We start from the raw sequence: 26,335 nt of genomic DNA, 5'->3' as shown, positions 1-26,335 counted from the left end.
TGTTTGACCTATGTTAAATGGGAGTTTGCTGCGTACCTGCAATTTCCAAATCTACCAAACCTGAAGATAATTATAAACATGGTAAAAAAGTCACATATATTAAAGTCTACATGAAACATTTTAAAATTCCTCCTTCTCCCTCCTTTTTTTTTTTTTCTTTTTTAAATGTCCTTTGTCAGCATGGTGTTGTAGAAGAGTTAACAATAAGCATACAAATGTCCTTAGATATTTTTTCCAAGTGTTACTTGTTTACCTATTTGTGTAAGAGCCATACTTACTGGTGCATATCCCTGTAGGGACCATCTGAGCGTGACAGTAGTCATAATATGTCAAGGCCTGAACTTGATCTCAAAATCAGGGCATTGCCTCTTTATTATAAGAATGTCCTTCTTGTAGAAGGTTAAATTAATTTATTTAATTCGAAATGACTATGTAGTGTTGTAAATAAGATGTATGATGAGACATCATATATGTAATAAGATTGTTGTTTGATGATTTTAATAGCCTTCTGGATGGCAACTTGAGAATGAGAGAATAAGATCATTATCAGATAGCATTATATAAAGATTCGGTATTTGGAAGCAAGGACAGGGAATATTAGTTCTTACAACAGTTCCTGCAGCTGTTATTAATCATGCAGATAATGCATAATGTAAGATCATTACATAAGATCCCTTGGTTTAAAGTTGCCCTTAAAATATGCAATTTGAATCTGAAAATGAAGCATTCAGAGGCAGTGGCAGCGTTTCCATCTAAGAGCTGCTGAAGACTCTTTAGCAAGATAAGGGAAGGAAGCGGATGGTACTTGGAGGCAGCACTCCCACATTGCCTGTGGGCAATTTGTTGAAACCAATTTCCAGATTTCAGTAGAAGCTGCTCAGCAGCCTGCAGTGCTGGAGATTCCTCAGGGCCCTTGCTGTTTGAGGCCCGTGAGCAAGGGACAGCAAGTCCAAGGTGGCTGACCTTAAACAGGGCTTGACAAATCAGCTGTTGGTAATGAAGCTGTGTGAAAATACCTAAGTCTCACTGAAAATACTATCAAACTGCTGTATATTCATTTTTTTAAATCTAAAAAGTGCATATCTTGTATTCCCAGGCAACACATTATCAAAAAGACTGCAAGCAAAAATACCTGCTTTAGTATAAGTCGTAGGTATACGGGTTGACAGTGATTGCCATCCTGTGTACAGTGATGTTCCTTGAAATGCACAGTACCTGCTTTGACTCAATTACAGCTGCCATAAAACCTTCAAGTTATGTGAGCATCTTGCATGAGGGTCTACTTTACTTAATAAAAATGGAGTTATGCTCTTTTTAATTAAACTAGCAAGCAAGACAGTGTGATTGGCTTGGTAACTGTGACTGTGAGTCTTGGAAGGTAAGTGCCCTCTAGGGATTTTTGTTAGTAAGTCATGCCAAGTATTGCAAGATATGGGAGGAAGAGTTAATTGATAGCTTAAATAAATCTCTTTTCTTAATACAAAGTAATTTGTTTGATATACCTTGCAGGTGCAGTATATAATACTGCTTTTTATGATAGATAGTTTCTACTTCTTTGGTGCTATTTAAATAGCATGTTAATTTTAAAAGTCAGTCTTTGCTGCCATCATTCACTTGTTGTTTTTGTTTTTGTTTTTGTTGGTTTTTTTAGGGTTCATAATTGCATATAATGAGTAGTTCATGTTGCACAACGTTATCTTTTAGGTACCAAGGTTCTGTAATTAGCATACAAGCTTGTAACTCCAGATTAGTATTTTTAACTGTTAACTATAATATTAATGAATTCACTTTCTTATGAGAAAGGAAAAGCAGTTCTTGAAAAAATCATGAAGGCAGGACCTTCCTGCTTTCTCCTTCCTGAAGCACATGTAAGGACTGCATTTATAAGAGCCTTTTACCCAAACCAATGAGCAACTGGCAATGCTGGCTTGTGGATACAGGAGGAGCAGTCCTCCAGGATCACTGCTTCTGCACACCTACATGTGTGTGTTCACTTGTCCTTGCCCATCAGTCAAGTGGTTTCTGTGGCCCTCTAACTCCCTTCCTCTCCAGCACTGAGTGTTCCTCTGGGATACATGGTTTGCAGTTGCAGAGTCAAGCATGCAGACCAGTGGAGATCTCAGACCCATCTCCAGGGATGGTTACAGGGAGCATCAGTTGACTCCTCTTTAGAGAGGCAGCCACAGCATGGGATGCAGCTTCACTGAAGTTGCTGTGGATCAGAAGGCCAGATGTCAGGTGCTTGGCTGCAGCTAAATACTGCTGGTGTGTTGGGGAAGACATGGAATGCTGTGTTCATTCGTGGGACTGGGCTGTCTGTGTGGCCTTGCCCAAGGAGAAGAAAGTAGGTCACCTTTCTGAAAGGTGGGGATATAAGCTGTCTGAAGATTTGGTATGACACTGTTTTGCTTCACTTATGTTGTCTTGCAACTATAAACTTGAAATGTTTTGGGTTCCTTCTCTAATGAAGTTATTTGGCAAGTGCAGGTCTACTAATCCTAGAAATACAAAGTGCCCAGTCCCAGCTTGGATCATAATAGTTTTTCTTTTAATTTTAAGGAATGAACAAGACTCTGGGGTTGATGTATCTTTATTGAGAACATCTCTGTTAATAATGTTTAATATGAGTAAAACATCATTTTGGAAGTCTGCCATCATTGTTTTAGAAGTGGCATACAGACAAGAATGGATGTAGTTTAATCATAGTGAGGTTAAAGGATCCTGCAGTGGTCCAAATCTTTAGTGCTTGCTCCAGTTCCTTCTGGAGTTTAGACCTTTCGATAGACTTTTCTGCAGCCCATTTCAAATTCCTTTCAGGTTTTCTGAGTTACTAATTCAATTGATAAAGCTTGATTTAGTAACCAAACCAAGGCAACTGTCAGAATAAACAGTACTGAAGTATTCTGCTAATATCAATAGTGTCATCATCTTTATCCACATTTTCATTAGTGTTTATGATATTCATAAGCCAGCTATTTTATAATCGGGGCAGATGTAAAAAGAATGTAATGCCTTCTGGATCAATGTAAGTTGTTAATTCAGTAGTAGAAGCTTCTTAGAGTAATAGATCCTAACAATTTGAATGGGCAAATACTTAAAAGGTGGGACTTGTTTTGTTGCTGTTGGTATACTGTACTTTGGAAATGCTTTGGGGATCTTTGGGTTAGGGATGTTAGAGATCCTTATTTTGAGTATAGCTAATTCTTAAGATGGGTCTTAAGGAAACTTGCATAACTGCTTTCCTAAATTAACGGAGTTATCCAGATGTTCTTCTCAGAGATGCCCTGTGCTGTCATTTCTGATAGTACAAGCTGTGTCCTCACTGTGATACACAGGACACATGGTAGGTGCCAAAGTAGTTACTCTTTCTGGAGCAAAGTAGCAATGTTTTGAGACTTTAATGAAATACAATACATACTACTACAAGTTATGGACATACTAAATGTGTATTCCTGGAAATAATAGTGAAATGGGATGTCTCACTTGTAATACTGTATAACGCTGTTTTAATGCTGACAGTAAATCTGTACTTGGCATAATACTGTGAGATATGTAAATTTTCCCATGTTTCAAGCTGGTTTATGTATGGGGTATTACTGTAATAAAATTGTATTGTTTGGTTGCATGCCACAAATTGCAACAAAGATTGCTTTAAAATCGTCTACTGCTCAGCCTTGGGAAGAAGGAAACAGTGTTACCCATTTGTGTAATAAACCAGTCCTTTCAGACTGAAATGGCACACAAAATTTGTTTTGTAATAAAAATCTTTTTCAAATAAACTTCAAGGGGAATTACTGTTGTCAACTCAAAAGCTTTCAGTTAAAATTCATACAAGTTATCTATGGAGAAAGGTGTTATTGCTCTGTTATGCAGCAAGGTGCATTACTGCTGCAGATCTGTATTTTGCAAGAAACTGAAAACTGCATACACTTTGCTCTGTGTCTTAGCACAGTACAGAACACATATAGCTACTTTTTTGGTGAGGAGCTGAAGACAAACATTCCTGCTTTGGGATAAATGCATTATTTCTTGTTCTGCAGTCTGCTTCTTGTGCACTTGTTGCAACAAGTGTACATACAAGCAGTCTTGTAACCAGTGAGTATGCAGCCTAAACTGTATAAATTTACTTGTGAGTTAAAAAAACCCCAAACTGTAGCATTTTAAAACTAAAATTATGGCATCAAAAGAAAAAAAAAAAGAACCAAAAGAAACAAACAAAAAATCCCCAACCAAACCAAACCAAAAGTGGGCCATAATTTAAATTGAATTTTAACTAGGAGGTTCTTATTGCCTTAAAGAATACCTGTATTCTTACCCACCTTAAGAAACATTTTTTTTGGATTGACAAGAGGAGGGGCCTGCACGTGCTGTGTGTTCGTTAATTTGGCTAATCACAGAAGGGAACTGTAACTTATCTTGATGCAATGTGTAAGAGAAACTAGCAGTACTTCAATGGCAGAAAGTGCAGGAATTAAAATTTATGTGGCTCCCATTCTTCATCTTTTCTTTTACAGTCCACTCCTTTACACCTAGCAGCAGGCTACAACAGAGTTCGGATAGTCCAGCTTCTGCTTCAGCACGGTGCCGATGTGCATGCAAAAGACAAAGGGTATGTAAAATTAACTGATTTATTATCTGTTTGCAGCAGAGGTTTTGTATTAATCAAGATGAAGATTTATTTCTCTGGTTCATGTTGTAGCATAATCTCAAATAGTTGGCTGAGAATGTGATACTTGCTTCCAAAATCTGAGTGTGGTTCATCGTAAATGAACCTTTGTTAGAGCCCTGATAACAGACAGTTATGATTGCACTTGTTTTAGGTCTTTTTTCACAACTTGAAATTTTTTTCCAATCTTTGTTCTTTACTTCCATGCACAGACTACCCTATGAAATCATGGACTAACAGCATTATTTTACAGAAGACAGTGGGGGGAAGATACGGGGGCTTAGTGAAAAATGTGCATTGAAAAACCTATCTGTAGTTTCATTATGCTGTTGTGTATGCATGGATGTAATTCCAAGTAACATCAGTAATGCTCATGTGCTCACAGCTTGTGGTCCTTGGAGATGTATCTTGACTGATGCTGCCAGCAAAAATCAAGATGTAGTAGAAGCTAAACTATTCTATTTTTGCAGTAAGGATGGTAGTTAGGTAAGAGATCACAAAAAGTACACAGCAGTCAGAAATCTGGAATTATACATATTGTGCATTGTTCTCAGCCACACGTTTCTGATCTGTAAGGTGATGATTTTCATGATGATCTGTTAGAAGGGCTTATTCCTCACATTGTAGAAATTGAGCCCCCAGTTAAAGGCATACATTTTGTATTCAGAAGTAAGATATTCATGTGTGTGTGTGTTCTGTCTCCATGAGCAAACTTGAGGCACTTCCTATATTTTCATTTTCTGCTGAGTCCAACCTAGTGTTAAAAGATTTTTAATCAACTTCTTAGCTTTTTTCCTTTCTTTCCAAACCAGTCCTCAGTGTACTTAAACTCTTGAAGTTTGGCTAGTTGTAGCACTTCAGTCCATCCATTCACCCCAATGGCTTTTTAAAATCAGAATTATTGTGAAATTCATAATGACATGTTATGAAAGTAAAAAAAAACAAAACCAAAAGCCACAAGAAGAAAATAAGACACAAAAATCCCATAATAAAGCTCTATTTAGTACCTGTTCAGGTAGATCCAGCACTATTAGGCAAGTCTGAGGTATTTTACACCTTTCAAAAATTTCAGCATCAGTTGGTAGAAAATTCCAGTGTGGATACTATAATGAGGTTTGAATGATTTGCTTAGAAAGTGTAAAAAGTAACTAAGTTGAACTTGAACTGGGTGCTGGAGCAGGAGAGGAAAGAAAGGGAACAAAGAAAGGAAAACCAATATGCTTACTCTGTATTAAACTTTAAATTAACCCAAAGGTATTTAGAAATATCTAACATCCTAGTAAGCTCCCACTTTTTTTCAGTGTCATCACACATTTACAATCAGTGTGTTGTTTTGTTTTACCTTACTGTTTCTTATTTATACATAATTTATAGGTAAGTAATGCTATAAATAAATGTCATTTTTCATTTAAGGAGCTAAATTAGGTTACATTGATTTTATAGACCTCTTAGGTTCTCTTCAGTGGGCTCAATTTAAAGAGAGCCCTTAGGAACTTGGCTGCATTTTCAAAATGGTCACCACTTCTGGCTACTCTCAAAGAGAAGCCTTGCCAGGGAAGCAGCTCTTTTTCCACTGGTCCTTTCTTTCCCTTACAGTTGTTATGCACAAAGTTGCAATGTGCTGGAAGAGGAAAGGGGAGGGGATGCTGCAGAAGTGGCTAGGTGCATTGCTGTAGTGATTGTCTTTGCTGACTGGCCTTGAGATGACCATCATTTTGGAAGAGGGCAGGTTTTTTGAGTGCTTGGTGGACTGACTAGTCTCTCTCTGTCCCACACATGCACCCATAAGTTGTAATTAAGAAAAGCAATGATAGAAAAAGAACAGTTTGGAAAATTTCCCCAAACAAATTTCCCTCTCCTGTGACAAATGTAGTGCTGCTTCTCAGAGCAACTACTTTAAAAATAAGTTCACTTAATTGCTGTCCTAATGCTCTTTGAGTTGATTTTGCAATTCTGGGAATCACTCCGGGTATTTTCCATAAATGGCGAAGGGTTAATTGTTGTTTTCAGTGTATTGTGCATAGTTGATCCGTAAGTAGCCTATCTTGCTTGGCTTGAATTAAACTCATTTTGTCCTCAGCAATAATTGCCCTTTTTGCATCTCCTTTTCAATGCATGACTTTTTTATTAAGTCTTGTGCTTATGACCAAATCCCTGTTATTTACTTTGCTAGTGTCAGTTTTAACTATGGCCTGCAGTAACACAGCTGTACAAAAAATTACAGGGACTCTCTTAGAAGTATCGTGAACAGTTAAATAGGTTGTACTATAAAAAATGGAGTAAAATCAGGTCATTCTACAGTCTAGAACAGCAATTTGAGTCTGCTTTCTATGGATATTTCTACATCTTCATAATATACCCAGGAGTTACATTAGTGTTATCTGGGGAATTTTGCTTTTCACGTATCATTTTAAATAGGAGTTCATATTTAGGCAGAAGCAGAACACTAGTGAGCAAATGGAATGCAGAATGGGACTTCTCCCCCTCCTTAATAGCTTCAAGAAAGATCATGTCAAAGCCACTTAATGCAAATCTTAATGGTAGATTAAACATCTGTTGCCTGTTAAGACAAAATCACCAACAAAAAAGCCCCCCAAAAACAAGACCCCCAAGCAACAAATCCCCACATTTTAATGTCAAACTTGAGTAATGTGTTGTTTGGAAAATCAGATTTTCCCATTAGTTTGTGAATTTTATATAAATAGTTTAGCTTTAACTTGATCTTTTCATCTCAGTAGAGAGAAAATTGTTCCTCCTTCCTTAAAAATGCTACTTAAATAAATGTCATTTGCCTTCTTCCATACAGTGGTCTTGTGCCTCTTCATAATGCATGTTCATATGGACACTATGAGGTTACAGAGCTGCTGCTTAAGGTAAGCAGAAGGATGGAAAGTAATTACTGTAGATTTAGGTATTCATGAGATATGAACTATTTATACTAGAGTTGAAAAACAAGACCTTTGTTTTTGTAGTAACAGGTTTCAAACATCCTATTGTCATTTCAGAAGCCTGCAACTTTAGGTCTTTGTGTGGAACAGTGTACGTGTTTTTCCCCCACCTAATTTCTTTGGACTGATAGTAGAGTTTAATTTATTTGAATTTTTCCATGCAAAAATTAACTTACATAGAAATTCCAAATTTTTTTTGAGGATTCAACAGTATTTTTGTGTATACTGATATCTTAATTATTTTTTTTGCGTATGTGTTCATATATGAAAGAGTGGAACCAACTTTATTTAATAAAATGAAAATTTGTAAGCTTTTTAGTTGTAGAAGATGATTTCTTACTAATCCGAGGCTTTGTTTGCTGTGCTAGCATGGTGCCTGTGTGAATGCTATGGACCTCTGGCAGTTTACCCCCTTGCACGAGGCTGCTTCCAAGAACCGGGTGGAGGTCTGCTCCCTCCTGCTGAGCCACGGCGCAGATCCCACGCTGGTCAACTGCCACGGCAAGAGCGCGGTCGATATGGCTCCGACGCCTGAGCTCAGGGAGAGGTTGACCTGTAAGTGTTCTCAGACTGCAAACAGTTGGTGGTGGGTGTAAAGGGATGCTTTCCTTTCAGGACAGCTTCCTTGAGTGTCACAAGTGGATGCAAAGCAGCAGAGGAGCTGCAGCTGTGCTGCTCGCTTTGAAGTATGCAGGTACCTCTAATATACTGTTTGTGATATTGCCCAGTTTTCTTAAGTTTAAAATTATTAAGGCACTGCTGAATCAGTGACTGTGGTTTTTTTGATGCTTGAAGTCCAGTTGAGTCACATAAGAGCCTCTATATTGAGGCTTTTTATTGCACTTAAATGGAAACTTCCAAAACGTAGGTACCTTCGGTGTGCAAACTTGGAGACTGAAATTCCATCACCTTCTTTTGCAGTCTTTGCAATCCTTATGCTGCTTACAAAACAGTCTTTCAGCTCTAATTTGAATTCCTATGTCTTTGCTAGCCCTCTTTGAGGGATTTGTTTTCTCAATGTAATGAACTGTAAAAGATAATTAATTGAGACAAGTATGGAAACAGAGTATTATGAAGTTACGGAAAACTTCTTGAGAACTAGATTCTCAATTATAAAGTTTTTGGTTTTGTCTGTCACCTTTCCAGTAGAGCAGAAGCCCCCTGATGCTAATCATGTGATCCTGCACTACTCAGAATCACAGATAGTCAGGTTTTAGTCTGTCACTATTATTTACATATGAAGGTGGTGAGAGGACATTAGTACCTTTTACCTACTTCTCTAGTTTGTATTCTGGGCTAAAGTGGAAGATACTTCTGGCTCTGAGGAAGGTTAATTTACCATGTACTTAAGTTAACAAGCAAAAAAAAAAAAATCTATTTAAACTTCGTTTTATTTCTATATGTATAATTCCTCAAGAGTAATGGGGAAGGATTCACGTCCATTAATATCCACTGAAATTTGTATACGAATGTGACCGTTATGTCAAATTTGACAGTATCTTGATGGGACATCTTGTATTTTCATATGCCAAGTATCATGTTTATTATCTTCTTGAGTTGTTTGATTTTTGTACTTTGGGAATAAAATTACATTATATTTGTTATTTCAGGATTTATTTGTACTTGTGCTTTGAGTAGTGCTCTGTTTACAAAGAAATTTGAATTATATTTGAAATTAAAATTTAGAAGTTATTAATATTTATTTCTATGTATAAATCCACAAATATACAAGATGTTAAAAGAAAGCTGGGAGAAGAAAACCCCTCTTTAACAAGTTTAGTATTTCAAGCTTGCTTATGAAAGAAAAATACTGATATTTTTACTGAAATCAAGGTGTTTTTTTTTTCCTAGTTCCCAGGGTCAGACATCATTTTTGCTAACCTACCTTTCATATGTATATTTTAAGAGAAACACTCTCATTCCTTTTCACATTCAAAGTTATTTAAAACTAAAATGAACTAGTTGCTGACCTAAACAAGATGTGAACATAACAAAATTACTTCTCTATACTTGCAAAGACATATCTGCTGTCTAAACCTGTCTCTCATCTTTATAGCAGACTGGCTTCAAATGCTTAGCCAGTTAGCTTTCTTTAAGACCAATAGTTTAATATTTTATGTATGCATTGTTGTTATTGTTATTATTTATAATTTTATACAAATTACGTCTATTTAGGTTTTACAGTAAATTTTTTGTCATTGTAAATACAATAGGGTTTTTGAAAAGTACTGTAATGCGTTTTTTTCTGAAGAATATGTCATAGCACTGTGCTTACTTGAACTCATACATAGGTAATTTAGAGGTCACATATACATTTAATGTCAAGTGGGTGGAGGATAAGAGGGGGAAAAGGATTTTATCAAGGAATCACTTCCCCTCTCCTTTAGAATGTCCCCTCTCCTTTAGAATGTCCCTTTTGTTTCAGCAAAACATGTTTTATGTTCTGTGTCCAGGTCAACTACTACCTGAAGACATGCAGAAACACTCCTATTTCCTCATAATTGAGTATAGCTACCTGTCTCCTATAACATTTATAAATGTGACATGTTGCTGAATATTAAATTTATCTTTTTCCTCTAACAGATGAATTCAAAGGACATTCTTTACTGCAAGCAGCCAGAGAGGCAGACCTAGCCAAAGTGAAAAAGACACTTGCTTTGGAGATCATTAATTTTAAGCAGCCACAGTCTCATGAGACTGCACTGGTAAGATTATACAGTCAATTCATTCATTTTATGATAAATGTGGTGGTAGTTTGGCAGTCAAGGAGTTTTATTTCTACACTATGAAAATACATTCATCATCTGAGATTGAGGATTTGCCATCAAACACTTTATATATTAAAATAAAATCACTGTTACAGAAAAACACCGTATAAATTATTTTATCACTTTTTTCTTCCTTCTAGTTGATTACAGAAGCCCTCCAGCCACTCCCCACCTTTTCTTTTTCCACTTCTCTTTCTTTTTTCCCCATCACCCTCTTTTTTTGTTGGTCAGTTGCTGTGTTTTTTCTGGGGTTAAATTCTGTCCTGCGGTCCAGTGTTTCCTTCATGTTTTATATGGACAAGCTTGGATCACAATTTTTCTTCATAGGATATGTAAACTTGTTGTGAAAGGGTCTTACAGGATTGGAATAATACTGACAGTGCCACATTAGCTGTGGAAACAGGAGTCTTTGAGACTTTCCTGGTAGTATCCTGCTCTTATTTCATTGTTTGAAGAAGCAATGGAGGCAAAGAACACAGCCAGTATCCCAGATGCAGTGAAGATATCGAAGCTGAGTGGGACTGATGGTATTATTAAAACCACTATAGCTATGATACTTTATTCCAGTGGAACATTTTCTTCACAGTGGTAGATCTCAGCCGTAGGCTGATACAACTGCATATTTAGTGTTACAAACATTGTGATTGTGATCAGAACACTGTGTGTTGAGTACCAAGCATCCATATGTTTTGTTTCCTCTGTGGAGGACTCAGCATCCTAGCCTGAACTTATAAGCAAGCTAGAGAAGAGAGATTTATAGACTGAATGTGAAAGCAGTATGAAATTTGCAATGACGTTATCCTTTTCTTCCTGAGTATATCAGCTGCTGCTGTGTGACATCTCTTTAGCTGTGTAATGATCACTTCATAGTCCTATGATGTTCTTTGCTCTTTTCCACCTGCTCATTCTGCAGAGACAGCTGGACCAAACAGGATATTTTAGCTCTACTGATATATTTGTTTCAGTATTCAGTGTTTGACTGTGATTTTTCAATTTTTGCTTCCTGTACTTGAGATTTCCAAGTGGTCTCCAGTCCAAGTGGAAGGCCTTATTTTCCGGGATCGGGGGACGTTATGTACAATCTAACTGAGCTATTCCTGCCCTAAGCATAATATTGTTTACCATGGGCCACTGGGGTCTGTGCCCTATTACCCCACAAAGGCCAAAACAAGTACTTGGGTTTTTTTCAGTATTGCTCTGAAGTTTGGCAGTATTTCACATTTTTGTGTGTTTTAGGGCTTGTTCATCATATTAGCAGGAAATATAGATAGGATATTATCTGCAAAGCCTTAAAAATGCTGCTACTCTTCAAAGCAAATGTTGATCTTTGTGTTTATTTACAAAGCTTGCCTTTGCAAAACTTGGATGTGCCCTGCTGACCAACAGAAATGTGAAAGCTTGAGTGGAAGTTACTTCCTAATGAAGGCTGAAACTGGGCAAAAGATGGTTATTGGTACTATTGCTGCTTATTAGCATTGGGTTTGGGGTTCTATCTCATTGTAAAGGCTGTTGTTTTGCTATTAGAAATTTAGAGAACTCTGTTCCAGGAGACTCTCTGGTTTTTATGGGTTACTGGTTTAAAACATAGGTAAACATGTTAACCTAAACATCCAAAAGTTTCTCCTTTTTCTTATAGTCTGCTTTCTTGAGACATCCAAACTTGAAACAGGCATTTCTGGACTGATTTTAAAGCCTGCTGTTCAATCTCATCTGGAACCATGCTGGTAATTTCAGGCCTCAGGAATGCATTGATAGAGCCACTGTTGAGAAACAGTGGCAGATGCCAGCTGGATTTAGGAGAACAGTTACACCTAGCAGGGCGCTGTGGGGGCTGTGTCCCACAAGGGCAGGTGTGAGCATTGAAAAGCCCTACGTGAAAGGTCTGTCTTTCTCACAGCGTGTTAAAAAAGAGACTGTAAGAGAAATTTGTTGCCTGTTTGCTTATTACATAATCTGTAGTTGGGTTCGTAACACAAATAGCCAAAAACAAGTTCAGGACACTTTGAAGTAGAAGAAGGAACAAAGCAACATACAAGTCATGTCAATTTGACAAGAGCAGCAGAATCTTAAGGACTCTTTTGGAAGACCTCTGTAGAAAGTTAGGCTGTTTCAAACTGTTTGTCTTTACCTCCTTTGTGCATTATGTGTCAGTTTTGTCCTAGCTGGTTAATGTATTTGGGACCATACCACTTTTTTTGTAAGTGACAAATAGCTTTAAAATGAAAACTGTTTTTCTGAGTAGAATAATTTAGCATTGATCACTAGCTTGTATTTGTTCAGTATGTTAGGTTTCAGCAGAAATATGATGGATTCTGTTTGTAAATTTTGTCATCTGATTTTAGCAGCGTAATTAAGAGATGAAGCAATGTATCTTTAAGTTCTTTGTCATCGATGTAGTTGAAATATAATTTATATTTACTTTTTTTTGCAGCACTGTGCTGTGGCTGCTGTGCATCCCAAGCGGAAGCAAGTTACAGAACTATTGCTCAGGAAAGGAGCAAATGTTAATGAGAAAAACAAAGAGTACGTTTCTGAAATTTCTGAATTTTCCAAAAGACTCTGTCATACTAGGAGTGTAAAACTAATATCTTTTTTTTTTTATTATTTCTCTAGCTTCATGACACCTTTACATGTTGCAGCTGAAAAAGCTCATAATGATGTCATGGAAGTTCTGCATAAACATGGAGCAAAGGTAAATATACTTACATGTATTTTATTTAAGGCAAAAGGCAAGAAGAAGGGTTATGTTGGTTAAATACCATGTTAGTTTTTATGACAGTTATTGCTTTTTATTGTGTTAACCTTGAAGAATGTTTATCTTAAATCAGTACAGGATCTTCAGGAAGTGCATTTGAAACTAGGTCTTCTCTCCAGATATCTGAATACAGGTTTTAGGAGTCTAGCTTACTAATTTTTAATGAATCTTACTACTAATTTCCTAAATTTTACTAATTTATGGATCTGATTTTGCACAGGAATTGAGTACTGATAGTATTTGGTCAGGCACAGAACTGGACATGCCAGAGTTTCAAATGTATTGATACCAACATACTATCTGCTTTGAAATACAAGTAGTTGGTGTGCGCTGAGGCTTTCTGGAAAGCCTGCTGCTATACTTTAGGTATTTAAATTAGTGCTCCCCTGAAAATCTAGCTCAGTGTAGTCAGGTTAGGAGTAAGCTCAAAGATCCTTACTGGAAGGCCAAATTTTATTGGTTTTGTCAGTAGCGTGTTCTTTTGATAGCTTTTATATCCTGAAGCAGGATTTTCTAAATCGTGATCTGTGAATCACTTGTGGACTGCATGCTGGTGGTGAGTGGCCCACAGTTATCTACAGAATAATGCCGCGCTGTGTTCTGTTGTTTATTCCATCGACAGTATGCAAATAGAGGTGGTCATTAAACCTCATTCTTCATTCGTATCCTGTATCCTGTGTTATTCTGAGGATAGCCGCTCACATTTATGATCTAGCAAAGCACTTAAGTGCATGGCAGGAGACCAATTGAAGTTAATATTAAGTATATATTTCCATACCGCAATGGATCAGGTCCCTCTTTATCAGTGTCCAAAGTTTCTTAGCTGTAAAACAGTACATAATGCAACCATAATTTTTAATGAGAGATAGATCGTTAAGGTTTTATGAGGCACTTTGAAGTTCTCAGATGGGATATGCTCAAGACTATTTATTAGTTAACTAGGCATATTTAATTACTCTAAAATCTTTGTCTTGCTTGGATATATCATTTGACCTCTTGCTTTCAAGATTGTGGACATGCAGTTCATCAGATACTTTTAACATTGATATTTCTTTGTTTCTAATTGTTGGGACATGGTAGCTTTAATCCCTGAAGCGTGACACAGGTTTTTGATTTTTTTTTTTTTAAATTTATTGTGTTTCTGAAATTTTTTATTAATGTTTACTCTTTTTGTGCCTTGAATTTTAGTTGCTTCATAAGATGTAACCAGATGTGCTAAGCTGTTTGATCATGTTTAGTTGGTATTTTTTACAAGAGAGGGTTCTCACAGGCTGGTGGATCTAGTCCCACTGCAGTAGCAGCTTCGAACAGCACTCTCCTGCATTTTAAATACATCTTTTCCATTTTGATGCTTCCTTTGGTGAGGTATTTGCAGTGAACAAACTGATTCTTCTAAGCCTTTGTTTTTGTAGACTAAAAGCCTCAAACACTTAGTCATTCTTCATAAGGGAACATTGCCATTTCCTCTTTATGCTTATAACCCATTCTCTTTACTAGCACCAGAAGAAATCTCGGAGCTCAGGCAACAAGAATGGAATTCATTCCCCCACTGCCTTCCATGATGGCACTTCCATATCTCTGATGTAAATGCTGGACTGATGCATATTGGGATCATGTTTGCCTTTTTAATAGACATGAGATAGTAATACTCAGATCCTTCCTATAATCTTGTAGTGCCCAGAGAATCTTGATTTTTTTTTTTTGCTAATTTTGTGTATTTGTGCCCCTCAGCACAATTCTCCTGTGCCAAGATCATTAATGCAAATAGTAGAATAAAATTGTCCCACAACCAACCACTGAGCAGCCTTCCCACTTTCAATACATTCAGTTCTTCAACCAATCCTTATTTTTCCATATAAAATATTTCACATGTGATCCCATATCAGATGCTTTCTGAAGTGTGTATGGATGGCAGCTACCATGTCTTTTTTTTTTACTTTACAGTAATTTCTTCTCTCAAAGGAGAGGTACTATACAAGTCAGCTTTAATCTACCTTCTGGAAGTAACTACTTATTATAGAGAGAGTAACAATTTGAAAAAGATGTGTAATTGGGGCTTCGAAGAACATGGAACTTTCTTCTTCTGAAATTCCATGCCGAAAGGCAGACAGCTGATCCACAAAATAACCAGTAATAGATTTAGGAGACAAAGTCATATCAAGTTCTGAAGATTGAAAATAATTTGCAATATTAGCAATAGAGAGGAAATTCTGCTGTTTCCTTGAGGAGCAGCTGAGTCAGACAGCAAAAGTGGGCTAAAGTGAAGTATGCATGTTTGCTTAGTCTTTTCTTGTTCTGCAAAAAGGGCTGTAGCATGGCAAAGACTGCTTTAGGGAATTTTTTGGGGATGAACAAGAGATGGTTCCTGGTCTTGGAGCTGGATTTAATTTTATCATTGTTTACATTTGCTGTTTGAAGTATGTTAGATGATAATAAACAGTGAAAGACTGCTTGAAAAACATGTGCTTGTTCTAAGAACGTTAGCATTGGCAAGAATTAACCTAAAGTCACAACTTGCTTATTTTGGTGTGTGGTGCTTGCCCTTACTGACAGCATAAACTAGGTTTGTAATTTGAACTGTGAAGAAGTCCTTGGTGCATCTCCCTTGCACATCAGCATGTTATTGCTAAGTAATACATGTGCCCTGGAAGATATTTTCATTAGCTTGTTACTTGAGTTTGCAGAAGTTGACGGTCAATTGTACATCTAAAGCACAAGTAAAGAAACCTTGGTATTTCTTAAATTTTCTTCAAGAATGTTGATCATAAATATCTGTGGTTTTAACTGTCATATCCAGTTTTTACTTGCTTGCCTGAACTGCAGTGTCAGACAGCATTTCACATCACAGCTTATTTGACGTTGAATATCCTCAAAGTACCATATGAAAAATAAAAGCAGAGCATATTTAAAGAATCCTCAAACATAAACAATTTTTATTAGAATGATGAGCAAATCTTCAAATGCCACAATTTTATCTTTGAAGATGATCAAAATCCTTTGTTTAAAAAGAAAATAATTTGAAGGTGGTGAGCTGGTGAAAAAGTGGGTTTTATCCTATTTTGTTGTATTGCTAGATAGTTGAATATTTTTTACAACTAACTCCTTGTCCGAATTTACAGATCCATGGGAAATTTAATATGTTTGGAAAGACATTCAGCTTTGTAGTAGTGCAGAAGAATGGAATTAGAGTATTTGCTGAATCAGAATGACTGTTGGAAAGAAAAACCTTTACGCATGCAAGTTCACTGCTGTCTTGGGCAAGTGTGGAGATGTCATGAATGTTCTTTAACTGTGATACACCTCTAAAGGATACTGTTGAAACCATTCTTCTGCAAGAGAAAATGAGCCTTTCTAAGGTCATATCAGAGAGATAGTGTCCCTATTCATGATGGTAGCAGAAATTACTTCATTCTGCTCTGCTGGGAGGATCTTGCTTTATGGATCTTTGCATAATACAGACGTTTCTGTGCATTGGAGTAGCATGTTGTCAACCTTTCTTGATCATGGATTTGAAAATGCTCACCATCTGTCTAGACCAACACAACAAACTGAAATGGTTTTGAATAACCATGTTGTATAATACATTTGCATCCAACATTTCAGGTAGAGATACGATTTTCTCCATAAACAGTAAGCACTGGAAAATTAAATTTCCTTTCATAAAGTAGGTTCTGGACTATGACAGTTAACATTATGTGAAGAACTGTGTGATCTATTGTGATTGAGTGGTTCAGCTTTTCTCACTGCTGAGACATGCAAACATCCTGACATTAATCTTAAGCTTTTATGCAGAAGAGGCAGTTGTGGAACATCTGAGTGGATCATGTAAGAGCTTTCAGAGTGAAACTGACCCTTTTTTTACTGCTTTTTTTCCTGCTGACAGAGCTTAAAATTGTCACCAGTGCCTCTTCACTCCTGTCATGTTTATTGTTAGCAATGCACAAAGACACAAGACATACTGCAACTTGTCTTCAGAATTAATGCACCAGGAGAGCAGTTGGAAGACTTGCACTGCAGGGAAGGATACTCTGATACTGGAACTGTTGTCTGAGCGCAGGTTTCACATGTGATTTTTAGAGTGTACATCTTCTAGAAAGATCTCACAGAGAAACTTGCAGTGCTTGGAAGCTGTTGCTTTTCGTGCTGCTGTAGTATCAAGGAGTAGGAGGATATTTAGGGCATTTGATATTGACAGAAAGCTGATATGATTATGAAGTCTTGCAAAAAATGTTTCCTGAACAGGTCCCACCTGTTGAGCTGCCACAAGTGCCTGGCAGCCAAGGGGATATTGCTATAACTGTGTATATTGCTCCAAGAGAGCAGCAGTGGGGGAAGGGGAAATCTCTGCAGTGTCTGATGGTACATGACCATTTCCATTTCTCTACTGTGTCTATTCAGGATGGGGAAAAGGAAATGAAGGGGATGAAAGGAAAGAACAGAAGGAAGTCTACATTGGGAAATACTGTATAGGACAGTATACTTCTGTGAAAAACCTTACTTAAAAACTCTTAATTTGATAACTGCATTCTGTGTTTATGTTGTGTTTTGAGCAGTGGAATGACTCCTTTCATGCTAAAAGGTGAAGAAATCAGATTGAAAGCCAGTGTCCTGTGGATTAAAAGCTGTCAAACCTGTCATTTTTAACTCCTTGCAGAAAACTTCTCTGTAAAATAATTCAGAACTGCAAGCCTTCTAATTTCAGATTGCCTATAAAGGGGACCAAATGAATATTTATAATTTTTTGATAAGTGTAGCTGGAACAATCTGCCTTCCCAGTGCACAAATAAGGCAGTACACCTTGGATATTTTATATTTTGTCAAATAGGGCTTAAACTTTAGCTCTGAATTTGAAAAGGCATATGTTTTTAGACCTGGTATCAAACACTGGTTAACCCAAGCATATGCTGTACCAGGTTTGGTTTTTATGAGACTTTAATCTCAGGTTTGTATTTCAATTTGTAGTGCTCAAGATGATTTTCATTTGGAAATAAATCCCGTTGCTTCCAGCCTTATTGGAGTTCATTCTTTGGTTGGTTTTAGACAAGTGTTGTATTAGTGGTGAGAGAAGACCTGCCCCAAAGTGAACACATTCCCAGTGAAATTGCCCTGCAATGCATTATTCTGCATCTGAGGGTAGAGAGCAGCTGCATTTGGTGCATGCATCCCTCTGTCAGCTTCAGCCCTTTTTGTCTCAGAAGCAAACAGGTATTTCTTCAAATGGCTGACATTCTTCTGCCACTAGAATTGATTGTTTGCAAAGATAACGATTTGGAAGTGAAAGGAGACCTGGATAAGACATGTGAGATGATGGCTCTGATGACTGTGACAGTGTTCTTTTCAAATGAATATTAACATTTTTTCCAGGGACTTAGTCAGTATCAAGTTCTGCAGTGTGAATGCCTTGCTACTGTTGCTCCTACAGTTTGTTCAGTACAGGCATGTTTAACACAGGAATTCAGTATTAAAGAAGACATTACTTATGATTTTCTTTCTTGGATGAACAGTGTTATCAGCTACTTCCAGAATTCACAAATCTCATTTCATTCTGCCTCTACCATCACTAAACGTGTGTAGCCCCAGACCTCTGCTTTTCTCTGGGCCCTTCTCATTGCTGAAAGGTATCCAGTGTCCTGAAGTAGATGAGTATCCTCATCTAAACAAAATGATGGGTTTGGGACATTAAGCATCTATTTAATATTCATGATAGCAGTAAGTTTTTTATTTGAAACAAAACTTTTAGGGCAATCCCATTAGAGTGGCATGAGCTGAGCACAGTTAGAAGAAAGCAGAACTGTTCTCCTGTCCATCTTCCTGTAAGAGAGGTTTGTGATCTGAGAAATTTTTGCTTCATCAGTCTGTAAAATAGTTTCAGACTATATTGAATCATGCTTCTCTTTATTCAGTTGGTTGTTCTTTGTTCTTTCATGTGGCTTGATATTGTAGTATTGCAGGTATTTTACTTATTTTTTTACCCTATTTGGTAGTAGAGCTTTACATAGTTACTCCTCTAATTAAATTTCATTCAGTTGTAGAACATGTGTCTTACCCAAGACGTTTTTTCATTTGTTTTTGTGGAAATGTAGTAGGGTTTGCATGCTGCATTTTAGGTGATAACCAGCAAGCTAAACCTTTGTTTGCTGCCACCACAAAGATTTTGAGAAGGTAGAAGGGTGGAGTTTTTACAGGACAAAGTCTATTATGCATGCAGTTCACAGCCTGCAATCTGTAGGCTTGGAAACAGATAACAGGTTCTGAGTTGCTTGCAGAGAATATAGAGTAGTTCTGTATTTCATAAAGTGGTAAAAAAGCTGTTGGGCATTAGCATTTAAATTTGTAATGAATTGCTGCTAGGTACAGAGTATCTTCTCAAAAGGTTATTTTTATGGGGGTGTTTTTCCGCTTTTTAAAGCTCTCTATTATTCTTTGCCTTTGTTTGATAGTGTACCAGTGGAGATGCTTCTAGTTATTTAGGTACTCTTTTAGATCTTGACAGACAGATATGTTTCCATTATCTCATACTCTTTGAAAGCAACACTCCATTTTGCCTGTTTATGCAATCCTGTATTGAGTAGAATTATATCCAGTTAAACTTAACATTTCTGTAAAGGCACAAAAAACGAGGAGGAAATGGACTGTTGTATCCAAGTTTTTTCCCCCACCCTTCATAGAATTCCTAGTTTGACATCTTTGTTTGGCATTAATTCTTGGTAGTGTGTAATGTTGAGTTAATTCTCCTTCTGAGAATGAGAGATGGTAATTTCCTTAAAGCTGGAAGATCTTTGAATTGTTTGGTAAACTATTTACATCCTTCTCCTCTTTTGTGATAGTTTTGCTTTTCTTACAAAAGGTCGGCTTCATTGAATTTTTCAAAAGCTTGATTGCTATTTTAAGTATGGTTTTGGGGATCCTATGTTGTCTGCTAGCTCTGCAAACAAATAACCTCTGTTGTTAAAAGACATGAAAATATCTATGGTAAATTATTTTTCTTTAGGAGTGTTTTCCTGTTTTGTCATTTGGTTTTGTTTAATTTCAGTGCAGAGGAATTGAAAGATAAATTTGTCTGCCAGAAAATTCTTCTTATTAAGGACAAGGACAGGTGCAGGCTTTTAATTATAGCAGTGTTTTATTTTATATTGCTGCTGATTTTTCAGATGAATGCACTGGACACACTTGGTCAAACAGCGTTGCACAGGGCTGCATTAGCAGGTCACTTGCAAACCTGCCGGCTGTTGCTGAGTTACGGTTCTGATCCTTCCATCATCTCTTTACAAGGCTTCACAGCAGCACAGATGGGAAATGAAGCAGTGCAACAGATTCTAAGTGGTGGGTAAAAATAAAGGATTGTGTATTTGAACTTCGGTTTCTCCCTTAACAGCTTTGGATCTTATTTCTTTTTCAATGTAAGAGACTTGCAGTAGTTTTCTCATCTATCCCTGTGTGATACTTGTCAGAAAATATAAATACGTAAATAAAGAGCACTGATCAGTTCAATGATTTTGTGCAAATTGGGAAGAAAATAAACCTCTTGTAGATTTAGAGCATGCTGCTATACAGGGAGCTTGTAGGAAGGCACATGTAGGGAGTTTTGGGGTTTTTTTGGTAGTAAGTTCCAGGGCAACTGGAGTATCGCTGAGCATGTGGGAAACCTTCTTCCCTTCACCGGCCTCCCTGTTAGGTACTCTATACTTTAGCAGTCACAAGTAGAGTGTTACAGGCAGAAAAATTCTGATATTTGCTAAGCTGTTTGGACTTTTACTTCAAATCCCTCTCTTGTCCAGCAGAGAAAGATTTTGTTGTTAAAGTGCTTAGATAACAAATTGTATAGATAACAATCTGTTTATATCTTGCATTGAAGAAGTGAATGAATGTTTAAAGAGGGTGCCACTGTTTTTCCTGTAAGTGCTTAAGGGTTTGCATCCTCTTACTCATGTTACATTTGAATTTTCGCAAGTACAGAGAAGAATAATTGCATCAGTAGGAACTACAGAGGAAGTAACTCACCTTACAGTGAGATGTGCAGGTAGTCAAGGAAAGGCACATATCTAGATAGATGAGAAGATCTGTGGTAGCTAGAAACTCCATTTCCTCCAATGTTTTCAATGTTATTGCTTTAAAACAGGACAAAAAAAAAGGCATTTTACAGCAGTACAAGGAAGGACTGTTTTGAAGTGTACCCACTCCTGAGATGTAGCTGGTTACACAGATAGCATTACCAGTTTAAAATGTGCACATGAATGTATGTATGTGGATTGAGAGAGAAGAATGTCAGCTCTAGAGTCGAAAACTTACTGGTTTACACTGAAACTAAGACTCCTTATTCAGCTTTTTTGTTGAACATCACAACCCCAATTGCATTTTTACAGATTACAACAAACCAACTCCACCCCCCAATTTTGGAAAATATGTCGAGCACAAGTTAATATAACTTAGTTATCCTGAATAATCCTAAACATCTTTTTCCCTGTGTAGAAAGTACACCTGTGCGCACATCAGATGTGGATTATCGGTTGTTAGAAGCATCTAAAGCTGGAGACTTGGAAACTGTGAAGGTAGGTTTGAGCAATTCATGGTAATTTTCCACTTTGCATCATGGTGCAAGGCTTGTAGAAGCCTGTGTTATGAGAGTTGTGGAAGTAATGCCCAGTGAAAGGTACATCATAAAAAATGCTGAGGTGTGTTTCTCTTGAGTTTTTGGTTGCTCATTTTACCAGTCCTTCACACAGCCTTTGATGGACTCAGATGTAGCCATAATTCTTTGAAGTGAACCCTGTGATTTGCGGAATCAGTTTAGTAGAAACAAGCCTCAAGTGCACGATTCAATCAGAAGGCAAGCAAACACTATTAACAGGTAGCAGACTTCTTATTTTAAGCCATCCTTCATCTGAAGGTGAAGGATCAGGCCATGGACTCCCAACATCATAGGAAGGTTTGATCTTGTCTTTCATACTTGGTGTGTGGGCAAAACGGCCTGCATATAGACTGTTCTGCATACATTCCCGCCTTGAGCTTCAACATGATATATATTAATATTCAAACAGCAGCAGTTTTGTGCACCAGCAGCTCCTCTGACTGCTAAGCTCAATATTTCCAGATTTCTGAAGGCAGCATGGGCTGAAAATGGTAACATATCTGGAAAAAATTACATGGCCTTGAAACTGGCACTTGATGATGTAGAGGTTCATCCTTTCTAATACCTTAGGAACTTCTTCATACTGCTTCCATCATTTAAGTCTTGTTTGTTATAGAGGTACTTTCAGCCATAAATTTAGAGCAGTTATTTTTTTAACTTTATCTAAGTGCAAACAAATTTCCTGATACTTAACTTCTGAAAATTTGTGTATAATAATATATGGTTTGGGGTCTTTGGAGGTGGTAGTTTAGGCTTTTTCTTTTGGGTTTGTTTGTTTGGTGTTTTGTTGTTTTTGGTTGGTTTTGTGGAGTTTTTCTGTTTGTTTGGTTTAGTTCCGTACTAGATTTTGGCTATTTTTGTCTTTGCAGCAACTTTGCAGCCCTCAGAATGTGAATTGTAGAGATCTGGAAGGCCGTCATTCAACGCCACTGCATTTTGCTGCAGGATATAACCGCGTATCAGTGGTGGAGTATCTGTTGCACCATGGAGCAGATGTGCATGCCAAAGATAAAGGGTACATTGAATTCCATGAGATGCTGTTTTCTATTAGTGGGAGACTTATATCCTGCATATTCATTTGGCTCAGGTCTCAGTAACCATCATGTTTTTCTCTTGAAAATTTTTCTCTTTCCTTTCTTCATGTTCTGCTTTGTTCCTATGCTGTAGGGAGATTTATAGACCACTAAGGCATACTTTGCTTTTTGGCAAAGCCGTCATCAAGTACACTGTTGTACATGATACTTCTCCCTTTTGCCCATTTTGGAGACTTTGTTGTGCTTAAAAGCAGCCTTTAACTTGTTTTAGGTGATCTAAAATTAGTTTTGAGTGGAATGAGGTAAAATACTAGGGTTATCTCTGGTCATTTTCCTAATTCTATTAGTTAGCTTTTATTATTAAGTTATTTATTGAGTTAATATTCAGTTAAATTATATGAACCATTTACAGGTTTTCGCATTAATTGCAAAGCAGTCATGTAGAATAGCATGATTATGTTTGATCTTTCACTCCAATATATTAGTTCAGGGTGGGGGATAACTAATTTCCCATACTGAATTTTCAGACTCTTCCTGAAAGAAATGTTTGAGCATCTTCCTGTATCTGTCAGGTGTGCAGTGCTTACCTAATAACTGTACTTCAAACACTTTATATAGTGTTATATCTTTTCTGGAATTTACACTCAGTATCCAACTGAGAACAACAGTGAGTCTTGCAGTTTAGATTTTGGCTGTTGTTAACAGCATTGAAGTTACGTGCTTGTGGAAGCAGTAACAGCTGGGCTTGCTAAGTATTTAAGAGTCTCGTGGATGAGAACTGAAGGAGGATAATTAAGTTTTAATTGATATTTTAATAGCAGAGAAATAAAACCATGAAAACTGGAAAGACTGAAAGTTACCAATAATGTCTGGTGAAGTGGGAGTTTTATCTACTGGAACTTTATAGGATTGCATATTGGATTTTATTCTCTTTAGCTATTAATACTTTCTCTTTGATTAGTGGCTTAGTACCCCTGCACAACGCCTGTTCTTATGGACACTATGAAGTGGCTGAACTCTTAGTGAGGCACGGTGCTTCTGTCAACGTGGCCGACCTGTGGAAATTCACTCCTCTACATGAAGCAGCAGCAAAAGGAAAATATGAAATCTGCAAACTGCTTTTAAAAGTATGTACTGGACTTCTCAGATGTGTATTTGTCCTGGTTTTAGCTAGGGTAGAGTTAATTTCTTCTCAGCAACTGTTACAGTGCTGTTTTGGAGTGGGAGGAAGACAAGGAGGGGTTGAGAGAGTGGCTGCATGGTGCTTAATTTCCTTCTGAGCTTAAACTACAACAGTCCTTAAATTCATGTACGTTTATTTTTCTGAAGATTAATTAATGCAAAGTTAATAGCACTCAGTGAGTTCTTGTGGTATCTTTGAATCAGTTTTCATCTGACAGTTGTCAGATGATTTCTTGTGTAATGTCATTCACTTACAAAGAATCATCAGTACAGGTACTCTTTGCAGAACATGTATTAATACTATTAGCCAAGTAGGACAAGACTCTCAAACTGGAAAAACCAGCTGAATTTGTGTAGAAATACAAAACCCCCACCTTGTCCTGTCCATCCTTTTCTGGAACGGTTACTGCATTTAGGTAAATTTTGTTAATACTTACGCAAGAGCGTGTTACAGAGCAAAAACTGAAGGTGGGTCCTAAATGATGTTTGGTATGAGAGAAATTTAAAACTGTTATGTTAATGTATAATTTATCAAGCTTCTGGAGGAAATGCATTTTAATATACTGTGGCATAAATATTCATTATACTTACTGGAAGAACCTGTAAAAAGCATGAGGTAATGCAAAGATGTTTTCAGTGAGAAACATGAGTCTGAGAAACTTCTTAACATAAGGTCATATCCTGCCGTGGGAGGGTGAGAGAGGGTGCTAGAGTAGAATTTCTTGTCAATCCTATTTCCTGGTTTCAGCCTTGCCTACTTATGTCCGTCTGAAGCACAACATTTAAAATGGGAGTAAATCAGAATATGGATAGTCTTAAAATAATGAGGATCTTCCCCAGCAGCCTTTCATTTGCTACTGCTATTTCCCTCCTATCTCATTCATTATTTCACTTAATTGCCAAAAAAGCAGTTAGAGAGAGTAACACATTAGTTTGAAACACATCTACAGCAGGAACCAGAAGATATTCAAATATGTCTATGGAGTAGGCATGATGATGGCCATGGAAGTAACAGCTGAATACAGAGATTAGCTCAAGCTATAGGAGTACTCATGATCTCTGAAGCACAGTGTTGGTTTATAGACACTGGAGTTCTCTGGCCTTTTCTGATCATTCCACTGGGAATTTAGCCATATTTTGTGTTCAAAGGATCCTGAATGGATGTGCAATGGGAAATAGAAAAGTGCTGAAATTTATTTTTTTTTAAATCACACTTGCACAAGAGCTAAAATATGCCCCTAAGGTGACAGATTTGTAAAGGCTCTGGGTGTCCGTGGAGATGTGCTCACACTGCAGCTTGCACCGGGTTTCTCCTCTGTGTCTCTTATGCCAGCTGGCAGTGTTGTCAGTTCTGCTGAGTTGTGGATGTTGAGCTTGAATCCTCCTGACTTGTGCTCCTTCTCTCCTGGTCTGCTTGAAGAAGGAAACAAAAATATACTGGCATTTTGGAGACACTGTCTTTTTTCATCACCTTTCTTTAAAATTACCACCTTCATTTGTTTCTATGCCTTGGAAGGGGTCTCAGAAGACACTGCCTCTTCATTCAGATACTTATTCTGGAGCATATTTGAATAGTTCCAATTTTGATGGGCTTTAAATTAAGAGATTTAAGGTCATATATTGGAGAAATCATTGCAGTTTAAAGGACTTTGTGCAAAGAGTACTCCCTTCCTAAAAGAACCACAGATGTGGAACTGGTTCTGTGTAATCAATACTCTGTCCCTTTCTGTCCCTTGCTGTTTATCCTTCACACCCTGAGCATAGTTGTACTGCTTCCAAATACAAGGCAGTTAATTCCTTCTGTTCTCCACATTCCCAGCTTATTCCCTGTGGCTCACACTAACACAGATTTGCCAGCATGTCCAGTGGGAAATGGTAGGGCAGACTTGCTGGCAGGGGTTGGACCACTTGTTTGATTATTCTAAAGAGGCCAGTCAGAGAATACAATGCCAGCAGCTGCTTCTGCCTTATCTATCTTTGTTTTTTTCCACTGCTGCTGAGAGTGAACAGGGAAGGAGCTGTCCTCCCACAAAACTGAATGTGGACATGACTCACACCATATGCTCTATATAGCTGTATGTTCCCCTTCTCATCTACTGGTGCTCCAGTTCTGTGTTCTTATCACTGCCTGATCTGCTTGTTTTACCAGCAGAGATATACTCCAGCAGTCATCCACCTCCACTTGTCCACCAGAATTTTTTCTTCACTGCTTTCGAGGACCTATAAACTGCTTAAGATGCTTCTGTTACCTATTGGAATGTGTAGAGAAGAGTATTTTTCTAATTCCCTTCTGAAACAAGTGCCTTTTAATAGCAGGGTGGCATTTAGTAAAACTTAGAGCCTGGCTTTGCTA

General features: G+C 37.4%; 1 protein-coding gene across 2 annotated transcripts in view; it reads left to right on the top strand.

The window, feature by feature from the left end:
• The window catches only part of TNKS (tankyrase), a 132,468-nt gene that overhangs the window by 89,178 nt on the left and 16,955 nt on the right, over window positions 1–26,335 (top strand). For both annotated transcript variants that reach the window (XM_017805957.1, XM_017805956.1), the window contains 10 exons: window positions 4,515–4,609; window positions 7,473–7,539; window positions 7,983–8,169; window positions 10,198–10,319; window positions 12,814–12,905; window positions 12,996–13,074; window positions 20,289–20,460; window positions 21,607–21,686; window positions 22,636–22,781; window positions 23,762–23,927. In XM_017805957.1, the coding sequence (XP_017661446.1) occupies window positions 4,515–4,609; window positions 7,473–7,539; window positions 7,983–8,169; window positions 10,198–10,319; window positions 12,814–12,905; window positions 12,996–13,074; window positions 20,289–20,460; window positions 21,607–21,686; window positions 22,636–22,781; window positions 23,762–23,927 (1,206 nt within the window). The remainder of the gene's footprint in view (window positions 1–4,514; window positions 4,610–7,472; window positions 7,540–7,982; window positions 8,170–10,197; window positions 10,320–12,813; window positions 12,906–12,995; window positions 13,075–20,288; window positions 20,461–21,606; window positions 21,687–22,635; window positions 22,782–23,761; window positions 23,928–26,335) is intronic.

Source organism: Lepidothrix coronata, unplaced genomic scaffold (genome assembly GCF_001604755.1).
Source record: "Lepidothrix coronata isolate B3197 unplaced genomic scaffold, Lepidothrix_coronata-1.0 Scaffold13, whole genome shotgun sequence".
Classification (NCBI taxonomy): domain Eukaryota; kingdom Metazoa; phylum Chordata; class Aves; order Passeriformes; family Pipridae; genus Lepidothrix; species Lepidothrix coronata.
This window is presented reverse-complemented; position numbering and strand designations above follow the sequence as displayed.